A 14,283-nucleotide genomic window follows, 5' to 3' on the forward strand; every position below is an offset into this window, starting at 1 on the left:
AATTTTTTTTCGGGGCTCAAAAAAGGCAGTGTATAACCTTCCTTTTTTACCAAAAATCGACTACACCAAATTTTCTCGGGAAAACACTTTTTCTTATTAATTTGGGTGCGTAGAATCCAAATCAATTCGTACTTTTTCGATCAGACTTCTCAATCAAAAGTTACAGACTAGAAACCAATTTCGAAAGAAAATTCAAAGGGCTGTAACTTTTGAACTAGTAGCCCAATCTTGGAACTGTTTGAAATTATGGATTCTACAGGCCCCATTCTATAAGAAAATTTTTTTCCGGGTCGATCTGAGACAATTTTTTTTTCGGGGCTCAAAAAAAGGCAGTGTATAACCTTCCTTTTTTACCAAAAATCGACTGCATCAAAATTTCTCGGGAAAACACTTTTTCTTATTAATTTTGGTGCGTAGAATCCAAAACAATTCGTACTTTTTCGATCAGACTTCTCAATCAAAAGTTATAGGCTAGAAACCAATTTCGAAAGAAAATTCAAAGGGCTGTAACTTTTGAACTAGTAGCCCAATCTTGGAACTGTTTGAAATTATGGGTTCTACAGGCCACATTCTATAAGAACATTTTTTTCCGGGTCGATCTGAGACGAATTTTTTTTTCGAGGCTCAAAAAAAGGCAGTGTATAACCTTCCTTTTTTACCAAAAATCGACTACACCAAAATTTCTCGGGAAAACACTTTTTCTTATTATTTTTGGTGCGTAGAATCCAAAACAATTCGTACTTTTTCGATCAGACTTCTCAATCAAAAGTTATAGACTAGAAACCATTTTCGAAAGAAAATTCAAAGGGCTGTAACTTTTGAACTAGTAGCCCAATCTTGGAACTGTTTGAAATTATGGATTCTACAGGCCACATTCTATAAGAAAAAATTTTTTCCGGGTCGATCTGAGACAATTTTTTTTTCGGGGCTCAAAAAAAGGCAGTGTATAACCTTCCTTTTTTACCAAAAAACGACTACACCAAAATTTCTCGGGAAAACACTTTTTCTTATTAATTTTGGTGCGTAGAATCCAAAACAATTCGTACTTTTTCGATCAGACTTCTCAATCAAAAGTTATAGATAGGTAATCTGAGCCCTTTCGGTGCTGGTTGCCTGTCCCTTTACGGTTTATATGACTGGATGATTTAGCCACTCGCCATGCGAAAAACAGGAAAATTATAGATAACTAACTGCCAATTAGGGATAAAATGGGGGGTGATATACCCCTGATTCCACTCGCACCCCCGATAACCACACAAAATCCAGCTTCTCGCTTGTTGCTGGCTGTGCAACCGATTTTATATCTTTTAGGAAAGTTTTTCTTCAAGCTTTTACATCGTGCTTCGTTACGTCCTTGCCTCCACAACAGCTCTACGAAGCCCTTTTATATTGGGGGTTTTTCGGTCCATTTGGGCGGTGTCATTTGGCCGGGTCTTCAGGATTGTCTTGTGTGCCAAATATTTCTTATGAGTGTGTTTATTCACATATTAGCTTGAATATCCATTTGAATTGATTTGTATCCTTCAAACGAAATTAAGAGCCCTTACCAATGATGTGTCACTCCACCCAACGTTCAATTTAAAATGATTGAAGAAGTGGCAATTCTGCTTAGGGAGATTTAATATACTATTAAAATAACTCATTTGTTCTAACATAATGATCTCGCCATGCTAGGGCATTATGAGCAGGGGCAGGAGCAGGAACCGAAAAGAATCGGTACCGAAACCGGAATCGATGGTAGAAAATTTGGTTCTGAAGTGTTAAAAGCTTTTCTGTACTTTAACATCTATGGTTAGTGGATATTATTATTATTAACGATAAAATATTATACCTATAGGGTTAACTTAGTCATGCGCATGACAATATTTTAGAGCGACCGAAATAATCTAATCAAAAACAGTAAGAAGGTTGAAGAAAGCAATTGACAGAGATGAAACGAACTTGTAAGCTAAAAAGAAAAAAAAATGCAAAATAATAATGTACATATATTTTGTGAATTATTTTTTTCTTATAATATATTTCTTTGTTTATGTTGGAACCCTGAAAAATCTAAAAAAATGGAACCGGAACCGAACATTATTTAACCATTAAAAAATAATTCTACTTAAGTGGAACCGGAACCAAGATCACAGTAAGACATATTAAAACTACGATATCACAACTCATCTTTCATTCCGTCCACATAATCTTCATCCTCCTCTGCTTCCTCTTCTTGACTTTTATCTTCGTTGCCAATATCCCCTGCGTTTGGGTTTTTTATAAAATTGGCAATTGCTTCTACTGTAATTGCACCCTTGTAAGTAATAACTTTTTTGTCGCCTCTAAGATACAATTTCAATGCCGGCAAGCTTTGAAAGTTATCATCATCGATCTCGTTAACCGATATATCTATTTTTGCAACAATTACATGTGTATCTCTCTTAAAGTATTCGCCAACCTGTTCCAAAATTGGATGTAAAAGTTTACAGTACCCGCATGATGTTTTATGAAATTCGACTAGGACATCTTTTTCGGTATCGAAAACGACGCTTTCAAAATTACTGCTCACAAGCGTATAAACGAAGCCCTTCTTCCAGTCTTCTGGCAAATCCGCGCCTAGAAATTGCGGTTTGATTTTGCCACTCAAATAATCCTCTACAAATTTCTGGATGCTCTCGGCGGTCAAGTCGTTAGATTCCGGAACAAACCTCTTGATGTTTCGGGCGGGTTTGGCTATGCGCATTGTCGGTACATCCTCATCTTTGACATTAAGCATGTCCAACGCTGCTTGGTTTGCTCCTATCTCCGTGTCGACAGACACGAACATAATGTCTTGTTTAAACAATTTGGCAACGGACCTTGCCTCATCTTCGATGCGAGACGATTCTTCACTTAGTTTATCCAAAAATAACAACACGAACCCTCTCACGCCGTCGGTCTCAAGAAGATCGGGTTCAAATTCCGAGATAAGAGGACGAGACTCCTCCCTTAAAAATGTCTGAAGACCTTTTACATTTAATTCTCCCCCGAACTTCACTTTCCGGTCATCAAACTGCAATTACCACTCTTATTAGTAGCACAAATCTCCTGGTAACACAAACCTTCTTGAAGAGAACAATGTCGCCGTTTTTCACTGAATACTCTGCAAAACTGTCTTCATCCGATGTTATTCCAAAAGGAACCGAAAACGTGGAATCAGCAAACTCAAGAAACACCTCGGCATTTTTCGAAGACTGATCCTTGAAGAAACCAATCACAACCACATCGAATTCCTCGATTAGCGCTTGGACATTTTCAACCCCTTGGAGATCTTGGGCCGGTGGTCCACAACGGCGAGTCAGCCATTCGACGATTTTCTCAGCGACAAGTTCGCCTAACAAAAAGCGAGATGTCTTTCACAACTTAAGGGTAACAATTACCTGTATACTCAGCCCGCGTTTTTCCTTTTTTGAAAAGTACGAGCGTTGGAATCACCTTAATGTTATGATCGTCGGCTAACGACTCTTCTTCTGTCACATCGACCTTCCCAAGTTCAACTGGCGACTCTGATAGTGCTAAAGTTTGCGCCACCATGGCATACTCTGGCTCCAGATCTTGACACTGACCACACCATGGTGCATCTGCAAAACAAAACCCATGTCTACTGTCTCTTTTTGTCAAGTTTAGGTTATCTTTTGTGATTTTTTAGAATTGAACAGATTAGATAAACAAACTTGACACAAATATAGGTTTTACTTACAAAAATCTACGAGAACGTAGTCTCTGCTACTAATAAAGTCCTTGAAATTTTCTTGTGTTAGCACAGAAACACCGTTATGTACCTCAATTTTTTGGGCACCACATAATATACTAAGAGTGATGACTAAAAATGCATCCAAGACCTTCATCTTTTCCGGTACGATGTGAAAAACTCATGCCTTATTATCGAATCGCCTCACGTACATACGTGCCAGGCCCGTGTGCCTAAATGATTGGTGCACGTATTTTGAACCATTTTTTATCAAAATTGTTATCTATTTCTGTGATTTACTGTTCCAATCTGAGAAAATTAATATTTTTATTTGAACTAATTACGTTTACCTACCTACTCTTTACCAATTTACCAAAGTCATTGTTCTGTTCCTTTTAGTCCGACTAAAATGTAAACAGAGCTGGGCAGTATTCGATTTTCTAAATACTTTTTAGTATTCAAATCCTTTAAAGTATTCAAATACTTTGTAATTAAATACTTTTATGGAAGCAGTATTTGTTTTTGTAACTCAAATACTTTCACAAATATTTAGTATTCGAATACTTCGCATAGTATTTGAATACTTAACCTTCCTTTTTTACCAAAAATCGACTGCACCAAAATTTCTCGGGAAAACACTTTTTCTTATTAATTTTGGTGCGTAGAATCCAAAACAATTCGTACTTTTTCGATTAGACCTCTCAATCAAAAGTTATAGACTAGAAACCAATTTCGAAAAAAATTCAAAGGGCTGTAACTTTTGAACTAGTAGCCCAATCTTGGAACTGTTTGAATACTTATACCTTCCAATTTTTTAACCCTTCCTTTTTTACCAAAAATCGACTGCACCAAAATTTCTCGGGAAAACACTTTTTTTATTAATTTTGGTGCGCAGAATCCAAAACAATTCGTACTTTTTCGATCAGACTTCTCAAAAAAAGTTATAGACTAGAAACCAATTTCGAAAAAAAATTCAAAGGGCTGTAACTTTTGAACTAGTAGCCCAATCTTGGAACTGTTTGAAATTATGGATTCTACAGGCCACATTCTATAAGAAAATTTTTTTTCCGGGTCGATCTGAGACAATTTTTTTTTCGGGGCTCAAAAAAAGGAAGTGTATAACCTTCCTTTTTTACCAAAAATCGACTGCACCAAAATTTCTCGGGAAAACACTTTTTCTTATTAATTTTGGTGCGTAAAATCCAAAACAATTCGTACTTTTTCGATCAGACTTCTCAATCAAAAGTTATAGACTAGAAACCAATTTCGAAAGAAAATTCAAAGGGCTGTAACTTTTGAACTAGTAGCCCAATCTTGGAACTGTTGAAATTATGGATTCTACAGGCCACATTCTATAAGAAAATTTTTTTTCCGGGTCGATCTGAGACAATTTTTTCTTCGGGCCTCAAAAAAAGGCAGTGTATAACCTTCCTTTTTTACCAAAAATCGACTGCACCAAAATTTCTCGGGAAAACACTTTCTCTTATTAATTTTGGTGCGTAGAATCCAAAACAATTCGTACTTTTTCGATCAGACTTCTCAATCAAAAGTTATAGACTACAAACCAATTTCGAAAAAAAATTCAAAGGGCTGTAACTTTTGAACTAGTAGCCCAATCTTGGAACTGTTTGAAATTATGGATTCTACAGGCCACATTCTATAAGAAAATTTTTTTCCGGGTCGATCTGAGACAATTTTTTTTCGGGCCTCAAAAAAGGCAGTGTATAACCTTCCTTTTTTACCAAAAATCGACTGCACCAAAATTTCTCGGGAAAACACTTTTTCTTATTAATTTTGGTGCGTAGAATCCAAAACAATTCGTACTTTTTCGATCAGACTTCTCAATCAAAAGTTATAGACTAGAAACCAATTTCGAAAGAAAATTCAAAGGGCTGTAACTTTTGAACTAGTAGCCCAATCTTGGAACTGTTTGAAATTATGGATTCTACAGGCCACATTCTATAAGAAAATTTTTTTCCGGGTCGATCTGAGACAATTTTTTTTTCGGGCCTCAAAAAAAGGCAGTGTATAACCTTCCTTTTTTACCAAAAATCGACTACACCAAAATTTCTCGGGAAAACACTTTTTCTTATTAATTTTGGTGCGTAGAATCCAAAACAATTCGTACTTTTTCGATCAGACTTCTCAATCAAAAGTTATAGACTAGAAACCAATTTCGAAAGAAAATTCAAAGGGCTGTAACTTTTGAACTAGTAGCCCAATCTTGGAACTGTTTGAAATTATGGATTCTACAGGCCACATTCTATAAGAAATTTTTTTTCCGGGTCGATCTGAGACAATTTTTTTTTCGGGCCTCAAAAAAAGGCAGTGTATAACCTTCCTTTTTTACCAAAAATCGACTGCACCAAAATTTCTCGGGAAAACACTTTTTCTTATTAATTTTGGTGCGTAGAATCCAAAACAATTCGTACTTTTTCGATCAGACTTCTCAATCAAAAGTTATAGACTAGAAACCAATTTCGAAAGAAAATTCAAAGGGCTGTAACTTTTGAACTAGTAGCCCAATCTTGGAACTGTTTGAAATTATGGATTCTACAGGCCACATTCTATAAGAAAATTTTTTTCCGGGTCGATCTGAGACAATTTTTTTTCGGGGCTCAAAAAAAGGCAGTGTATAACCTTCCTTTTTTACCAAAAATCGACTGCACCAAAATTTCTCGGGAAAACACTTTTTCTTATTAATTTTGGTGCGTAGAATCCAAAACAATTCGTACTTTTTCGATCAGACTTCTCAATCAAAAGTTATAGACTAGAAACCAATTTCGAAAGAAAATTCAAAGGGCTGTAACTTTTGAACTAGTAGCCCAATCTTGGAACTGTTTGAAATTATGGATTCTACAGCCCACATTCTATAAGAAAATTTTTTTTCCTGGTCGATTTGAGACAATTTCTTTTTCTGGGCTCAACAAAAGGCAGTGTAATAACCTTCCTTTTTTACCAAAAATCGACTACACCAAAATTTCTCGGGAAAACACTTTTTCTTATTAATTTGGGTGCGTAGAATCCAAATCAATTCGTACTTTTTCGATCAGACTTCTCAATCAAAAGTTATAGACTAGAAACCAATTTCGAAAAAAAATTCAAAGGGCTGTAACTTTTGAACTAGTAGCCCAATCTTGGAACTGTTTGAAATTATGGATTCTACAGGCCACATTCTATAAGAAATTTTTTTCCGGGTCGATCTGAGACAATTTTTTTTCGGGCCTCAAAAAAAGGCAGTGTATAACCTTCCTTTTTTACCAAAAATCGACTACACCAAAATTTCTCGGGAAAACACTTTTTCTTATTAATTTTGGTGCGTAGAATCCAAAACAATTCGTACTTTTTCGATCAGACTTCTCAATCAAAAGTTATAGACTAGAAACCAATTCCGAAAGAAAATTCAAAGGGCTGTAACTTTTGAACTAGTAGCCCAATCTTGGAACTGTTTGAAATTATGGATTCTAAGGCCACATTCTATAAAAAATTTTATTTTCCGGGTCGATCTGAGACAATTTTTTTTCGGGCCTCAAAACTCGAAACTCCACAATTCCAAAGAATTATGTTTTTATTTAAAAAGCTGGCATAATCCGGGGTACCAACAGAATAGTAAAAACAGAACTCTTATCTGTCTATTCAATAAGCTTCGATAACGGCCAAATACACACTGAATAATAAGAGACTACGTTTTAACGTCTACCAAAAAAACAACGGCTAAAGTCCACCACCAAAAAAGCAACGATTAACATCCGTCTCTGCAACTCAAAACATTCTCCCTTCTCTCAGTTTTCTTTCCGAACCATCTCCTCCTTCGTATCAAATTACCGCGTCTTCGAATAACTAAAAATGTATTATAGTCCTGCGGTAACACGTGCTTATCTTGAAACTAAATACCTTACAATAACGAAACTTCTTATCGCAAAGACTGGATTCACAAAAGATAACTTTAACAAAACATTCGTTCAAAACTTCACAATTGCAAATCAAAATAAATAAATTTAAACAAAACCAAATATTAAATAAGTCTGGTTCAAAACTTTGACCTCCAATTCAAATGACATGATCTCAAATAAAACGACATTTAACGCTTAAAAATAAATGAATTTCAACATGCAGGGTGACCTATCGTTATTTATGGTGCTGATACCAAAGAAAATTTGCAACAAATCGTGCTGCAAAATATCACCCAAGGGTGTGGCTTGAGAGCTGCTGCATTATGTAAAGATTAAAAGCTTGATCTTTGAGAATAGATCAGTGTTGATTGATGTGATCGCACACGATTTTCAGTAGGGGAATTTTTACACTGAGCTCGCATTCAGAAACACGTCTTTAATCCGGCTCATATTTTGGATTCTAGAGGAGTATTTGCCCTAATTGAATTTTAAGGAGCTACATTTTCTAAATGAGAACGTTTTTTATTTATTATTTGTTTATGACAGTATAATAGGAATGTTCATCAGAAAAATAATCATCTCGAGCTATAGTACTCATAATTTAACAAGTATAAACAAGTAAAAGCTAGATAAAAATATTGATAAACGTCCACGATTACGTGCCCCAATCATTTGGTGATTTTGGAACACATACGTACGCCTTGTATAAGGTATTTCGACAAACTAACTCACTTGCCACTAAATCTTTGGCATGGTATTTGAGTATGAACGTATTACATTTAATTACAACCTTTACCCTTTGTACATTCTGCAAGGGAGAAGTAACTAAAGTAGATGGTGGAGTTGTAACTCTTACAAAACAAAATTTCAATTCATTTATTAGTACCAACGCTTACGTTTTTGTAAAATTTTGTAAGTACCTACCCACTAACATTTCAAACATGACCATCTTATAGCGCAAAAAAGTATGTTGTTTAGCCAATTTACTTTTCAGACGCACCAACGTGTGGATACTGTAAATTGTTGGCACCCGAATACTCCAAAGTAGGCGAAATTCTCCTAAATAAAGGATCGTCCGTTGCATTGGCCGAAGTGGACGCAACACTGGAAACTTCACTCGCCAAAGAATATGGAATTAAGGGATATCCAACAATAAAGCTCTTCAGAAACGGCGCACCCTTAAACTACACAGGTAACAGTTATCCGATCGAAATCCGTAAACTTCACCTTTCTCCAGGTGGTCGAACCTCCGAGGAAATCGCCAGGTGGCTAAATAAAAAAACCGGACCACCGGCGCAGAATCTCATCAATGTCGTTGACGCCAAAACCTTAATAGACGAAAATGAAGCGATCGCAATAGGTTTTTTCGAAGATAAATCCTCAAAAGACGCCCGCGGGTTCTTGCAGGTTGCTGACGAAAACAACGAATTCGTTTTTGGAATAACCTCCGATCCGGACATCTTCCGCGAGTACTCGGCGAATGATGGCGACATTTTAGTGTACAATAGGGTTCGTATCAATCAGCCCGTTCCATTAAGGCATACTTTGAATTGCAGTTTAACGGCAGAAAATTACATTTTAACCTCGACTTAAGTGTGAACAATCTGCACAACGTTTTGTTTGAAATATCACCACCTCTTCTGACCGAGTATAACGTTAAATCGGTGAGGAAGTTCTTCGAAGGCGAGATCAAAGACTTCCTATTCTTGTTTTTACGTAAATCGGTTCCGGAATCATCCAACTTGGAGGAGGAAGCTCGATCGGTTGCCAGGTCGTTCAAAGGGAAAGTTTTGTTCATTACTGTTGATGCGGATAAGGTTGCCAACAAGGAACTATTGGATTATCTTGAGGTGCCCATGCGCGATGTGCCCACCATGCGCATAGTTAATGCAAATCACGATTCAACATCGTTTATACCAGAATCCTACGACGTTACTGCTAACACTATCGAGGAATTTGTACAAAGCTACTTGAACGGGGAACTATATCCGACATCGTCAAGCGAAGAGCTGCCCGACGATTGGAATAAAGGGACTATTTATAAGCTTGTGGGAAGCAATTTTTACAGCGTCGTTTTTGATGCCGAAAAAGATGTGTTGGTAAATTTCCACGTGCCATGGAGTAGAGAGTGCCAAGGGTTAGCGCCAATCTTTGCGGAAGTGAGTGAACACCTTAGAAGTGATGACGGTGTGGTTTTCGCTCAGATCAACGTTCAAAAAAACTTCCTGAAATATACCAGAATTCAAAGCGTTCCAACAATTCAGTTGTGTCGTAGAGGTGATAATGAAATCATCACTTATGAAGGAGATTTTACTTTCGAGGGGATCATCCAATTTTTGCAAGCTAATGGAGTGGGTAGGACTCTCAGTGAGAATAATGACGAAATATAACCATATTTATACAATACACGAGCAAATAAATATACAGTCAACTCATGGTTTCTCAATTTATTTTGTTATTTTCTTTCTGCGAGTAGTACGCGTGAAACGGCTGCTGACAGTTACTAAGTTATAGAGGTTTGCTCCTTATATAAAGGCCATTTTGGATGAGTGGCGAAGATGGTCACCCTCCGATGTTTCTTTATAGGGCTGTTAATTTCAACCACTAACGCCATTTTTGGCATCCTCAGCAGTCTTAAATTAGGATTGTATTGTAAGTAACTACCTACTGGTGCTAGACTAATAACAGTACTAGTACTACTACTAGGAGTCGGTACATACTCATTTAGTACATTCGCTATGGAGGTTGGAGTTTCTGAAACCTTGGTATGTTCTTCGGTGATGTCCAGTAGTACTGCGCCCCAGTTCATATCTCACCAAATAAAAGATATATTGGGGTGATCCTATCTCGAACGCACTGTATATTGGTATACAGTGATATTCATCTAGAAGTAGACATAGGGATTTGTGTATTGTTTTCCGTATGTCCAGTTTTAAATGATAAAAACTCTTCTGAAGAGCGCCTAATTTTATGCAACCAAAATAATAATTAATTGGAATATTATTGCTTTGGCTTCGCTATTTTTATTTTCGTTCGTGTGTGATGTATTCAACTGAAATATTGTCAATTGGTAAGTATAGTCAAAGACTATCCGTGCCGCTAATAGTTTAAGGAGCGTAAGCGACTCAGTTTCTCTGTTGATCACTTTAAAATCAGTGGAAATGTCCACATAAAGACACCGTAAACAACCCTCAGCTTTAACGCAGAATATGAACCTTATGCAGGGGCACCTCTAAAAAGCACTCTGTAATTTGGCATGAGCCTGTTAAGGGCCTAGAACAAGAGGGAAAATAAATAAATAAAAAAATAAATAAATAAATCAATTAATTAATTATTTAATGTATATAACTAAATGAAACTCAACATTTTAATTTTTGTGGAAGAGAATCCCGTAAGAAAAAAAATTAAAAAATCCAGAATTTCTTTTGATTACATAAATTAGGCGTCTTTCAGAAGAGTTTTTGTGATTTAAAAGTAGACAAGGAAATCCTTATGTCTACCTCTAAATGAATAACACTGTATGTGTTTATAGCAAACATTTTTTAAATATAGTTTTGTTGCGGACCACCACTTTCAATCCGGACGTAGTAGTACTACCCAACATCTTACTTAAATGATATGTTTTTTAGCAAGGACACCCAAACGACACCATTTCGAATGCAATTATGGCGGTGCCAATCGTATGTAATTACGTAATTTACCCGAAATCCAACTTACAAAATTACAACCAAAGCGCAAAAAATTTCAATCTCAATGTAATTTGGTTTCTAGGGAGTTTTCAATAAAATTTCAATTTCAATTACATAATTTATATCAAAATCTTACATGTTGTAAAAAATAAAAAGGAACCAGTAATAAGTTATTAGAAAATTACATTCTACAATTCGTCTTTCTGTGGCGTGTCCTCAGTCTCTTCCTCCTCGCTCTGGTCTGTGCCACCGCTTTCCACAAATTTAACAATTCCCTTAAAGGAACGGTCGCCTTCAAAAGTGATTCCCTCAGTGCTTCCTTTGGGATAAAATTTAATGGTGGGAAATCCTCGAACGTTGGTGTGCTCTAATTCATTAAGCGTAGCATCCATTTTTGCGATAATTACGTCATCTTTGTCCTTAAAGTATTCACCAACTTCTTCGTAAATAGGAGCTATTTTTTTACAGAATCCACACCACGGTGCATAAAATTCGACCAAAACATCCTTTGTAGTATCAAAAGCGACGCTATCGAAATTGCTCGCGACGAGTGTATAAACAGGTCCCTTGTTCCAATCTTCAGGTAGATCTTCGCTCAGAAGATGACGTTCGAGTTTACCATCAAAGTAGTCTTGGACAAATTTATCGATGCTTTTAGCTGTAACCTCTTTGGATTTCGGTACATACCTCTTCAGATTCGAAAAATCATGGATAATGCGCATGACAGGCACGTCATCTGCGGTCGCCTTCAAAAATTGCATAAATGCTTCATTTTCTTCAACATCCGAATCGATTGTAACAAATATCATTTTCTGCTTGAAAGATTTCGCAATGGACCTCAGCGCTTCCACATACTTGGAAGATTTTTCATTTGATTTACTTAAAATTAATAATAGGAAATGTTTTATTTCGGAACTAAAAAGCTTTCGAGCTGAAGCAATGGTAACTTCTGAAACAAGAGGCCGCGACGCGTCTTCTAAAAAGCGTTTCAAGTTTTCCGCATTTAATTCACCTTTGAATTGCACTAGTTTATCGTCGTACTGTAATGAGACTTATGAATTAGTCGTACAGGCGGAGTGGTACAAACCTTTTTAAACAAAAAAATATCGCCATTCTTCGCCGAGTACTGTTTGAATACATGTTCATCGGATGTTATTCCGAAAACCATTTCGTCGTTGCTATCAGCCATCTCCAAAAACACCGCAGCATTTGCAGAAGACTGATCTTTGAAGAATCCCACGGTTACTACCTCATTTTGGTCAATCAAAGCTTTTGTATCCTCGGGGCTCTTGAGGTCCTGCGCTGAAGGACCAATCCTTTTGTTCAACCAAATCACAATGCCTTCGGCTACACGTCCACCTGTGGAAAAATCATTTGTTCAGCAGTCACGTTTTTAATTGCCGCAATATACCCGTGTAGGGGATGGGGCTGCCATTTTTGAAGAACTTCAGCGTTGGATATCCAGAGACCTTGTATTTTTCAGCAAGCGCGTTTTGCTGTGTTGCGTCAACTTTGGCCAAAGTAATCGGCGATTCGGCCTCCGATAAAATTTGTGCCGCTTTTGCATACTCGGGAGCTAGAGATTTGCAGTGACCACACCATGGCGCATCTGTGAAGTAGGATAAGTTAATAAGTGCATTATATGAAATACAAGTACTTACAAAATTCCACAAGAACATAATCTCTGCTACCAATATATTCATCGAACGTGTCGTCTGTGAGTACAGCAACCCCGTCTTCTAGCTCGACCTCACCGCGACAAGATGCAGTTAGAGTTAACACTAAAAATAGCACAAACATCTTCAACTTACAACGCAGAGTCCAAAAAAGGAAGCTAATTAATTATGTTTTAAGACGGCATTTTATATAAAAATCGGAACGCTTACGTGTTGTAAAATAGTAGGTAAAATAAGGTGATTGGCGCACGTAATCTGTTCTGTTTAGTTATCAGAACAGTTATCAATTTCCTAGCTCGAGCACAATTTTTCCTTTAAAACAATTTCTGTATAACCATATTGTTTTTATCGGGGTTCAACGAGGCGTTTGGAAAATCCGTTCCAAGACATCTAGTCTCAAAAGAGACAGTTACGGAAACCATGCTGAGTTAACAAACTGCAATATTTAACATTTTATGTAATTTTGGCGACCTTCACCATCAGAAGTGGCATGTTTTTAAGTACAGTGGCACTCCAAGGTTTGTCGGGTATTAAAAAACACTTATATCTACTTATCAAATCAACAATCTCAAATGTCTTTTCGGTGCGTTAATACCATTACATACAGAATAAACTCAATTTATTAATTTAAACAGAAGTAATCGATGTTTGAAATGAGAAAGAATAATTTCTAGGCCTGAAATATGCTGAAACCTTAAAAGGATGGGTAGTTTTAGGTACTCTCTAATATCAAATCAGTGAAGCTCTGATAGTAATGTCAATTTAAGTGGACAAATAAACATTTTGAACATGTTTTTCATTCGATGCAAATAAAATTATATCATTATCTGTAAATCAGTTCCATTCCATATCATTCTTTTCTATTCTATTTAATACTATTCTATACCCATACCATTCCATACCATTCCATACCATTCCATACCATTCCATACCATTCCATACCATTCCATACCATTCCATACCATTCCATACCATTCCACACCATTCCATACCATTCCATACCGTCCCATACCATTCCATACTACTCCACAGCATTCCATACCGTTCCATACTGTTCCATACCGTTCCATACCATTCCATACCGTCCCAAACCGTTTATTACCGCTCCATACCATTCCACACTGATGATTACATTCAAATGATCACTTACTCCAATATTAGGGTCAAAATCATACTATGTATTGATTGTGAACCAATAGTCTAGTCGAATTAGCTCCTAAAGTAGCCTAAACTGGATGTTGTCATTTCACTCAACTTGATGGTAAAATATTTGAAAAATCTCCCTACGCTATTGTAACTCAAAAATCATAATAGGT

The 14,283-nt window shown here is 36.6% G+C and overlaps 3 protein-coding genes across 3 annotated transcripts; 1 reads left to right on the forward strand and 2 right to left on the reverse strand.

Moving 5' to 3' along the window:
- Window positions 1-2,126: 2,126 nt before the first annotated feature.
- On the reverse strand, window positions 2,127-3,933 carry LOC116174248 (protein disulfide-isomerase-like). Its single transcript, XM_031492138.1, has 4 exons — window positions 3,719-3,933; window positions 3,399-3,599; window positions 3,081-3,352; window positions 2,127-3,031 (listed from the first exon to the last, which is right to left on the reverse strand). Exons 1-4 carry the CDS (start codon window positions 3,864-3,866, stop codon window positions 2,156-2,158), a joined length of 1,497 nt encoding a protein of 498 aa, XP_031347998.1. The 5' UTR covers window positions 3,867-3,933; the 3' UTR covers window positions 2,127-2,155.
- A 4,419-nt stretch (window positions 3,934-8,352) lies between these two features.
- Window positions 8,353-10,026, forward strand: LOC116174249 (protein disulfide-isomerase-like). The gene is made up of 4 exons (XM_031492139.1): window positions 8,353-8,514; window positions 8,597-8,794; window positions 8,840-9,111; window positions 9,159-10,026. Exons 1-4 carry the CDS (start codon window positions 8,367-8,369, stop codon window positions 9,990-9,992), a joined length of 1,452 nt encoding a protein of 483 aa, XP_031347999.1. The 5' UTR covers window positions 8,353-8,366; the 3' UTR covers window positions 9,993-10,026.
- A 1,369-nt stretch (window positions 10,027-11,395) lies between these two features.
- Window positions 11,396-13,201, reverse strand: LOC116173829 (protein disulfide-isomerase-like). The gene is made up of 4 exons (XM_031491540.1): window positions 12,953-13,201; window positions 12,703-12,900; window positions 12,379-12,650; window positions 11,396-12,331 (listed from the first exon to the last, which is right to left on the reverse strand). Exons 1-4 carry the CDS (start codon window positions 13,089-13,091, stop codon window positions 11,480-11,482), a joined length of 1,461 nt encoding a protein of 486 aa, XP_031347400.1. The 5' UTR covers window positions 13,092-13,201; the 3' UTR covers window positions 11,396-11,479.
- Window positions 13,202-14,283: the final 1,082 nt, after the last annotated feature.

The sequence above is a fragment of the Photinus pyralis genome, unplaced genomic scaffold (genome assembly GCF_008802855.1).
Source record: "Photinus pyralis isolate 1611_PpyrPB1 unplaced genomic scaffold, Ppyr1.3 Ppyr1.4_LG6, whole genome shotgun sequence".
Taxonomy (NCBI): Eukaryota; Metazoa; Arthropoda; class Insecta; order Coleoptera; family Lampyridae; genus Photinus; species Photinus pyralis.

Excerpts from the sequence above, each read along its gene's own strand:
- LOC116174248 (XM_031492138.1), bottom strand. The coding sequence starts at position 3,866 with ATGAAGGTCTTGGATGCATTTTTAGTCATCACTCTTAGTATATTATGT. Across the intron at positions 3,600-3,718 it reads CTACGTTCTCGTAGATTTTT|ATGCACCATGGTGTGGTCAG; the intron begins GTAAGTAAAACC and ends TTTGTTTTGCAG. Across the intron at positions 3,032-3,080 it reads ACATTGTTCTCTTCAAGAAG|TTTGATGACCGGAAAGTGAA; the intron begins GTTTGTGTTACC and ends TGGTAATTGCAG.
- LOC116174249 (XM_031492139.1), top strand. The coding sequence starts at position 8,367 with ATGAACGTATTACATTTAATTACAACCTTTACCCTTTGTACATTCTGC. Across the intron at positions 8,515-8,596 it reads TTACGTTTTTGTAAAATTTT|ACGCACCAACGTGTGGATAC; the intron begins GTAAGTACCTAC and ends TTTACTTTTCAG. Across the intron at positions 8,795-8,839 it reads CGCACCCTTAAACTACACAG|GTGGTCGAACCTCCGAGGAA; the intron begins GTAACAGTTATC and ends ACCTTTCTCCAG.
- LOC116173829 (XM_031491540.1), bottom strand. The coding sequence starts at position 13,091 with ATGTTTGTGCTATTTTTAGTGTTAACTCTAACTGCATCTTGTCGCGGT. Across the intron at positions 12,651-12,702 it reads CAGCCCCATCCCCTACACGG|GTGGACGTGTAGCCGAAGGC; the intron begins GTATATTGCGGC and ends ATTTTTCCACAG. Across the intron at positions 12,332-12,378 it reads ATATTTTTTTGTTTAAAAAG|TACGACGATAAACTAGTGCA; the intron begins GTTTGTACCACT and ends GTCTCATTACAG.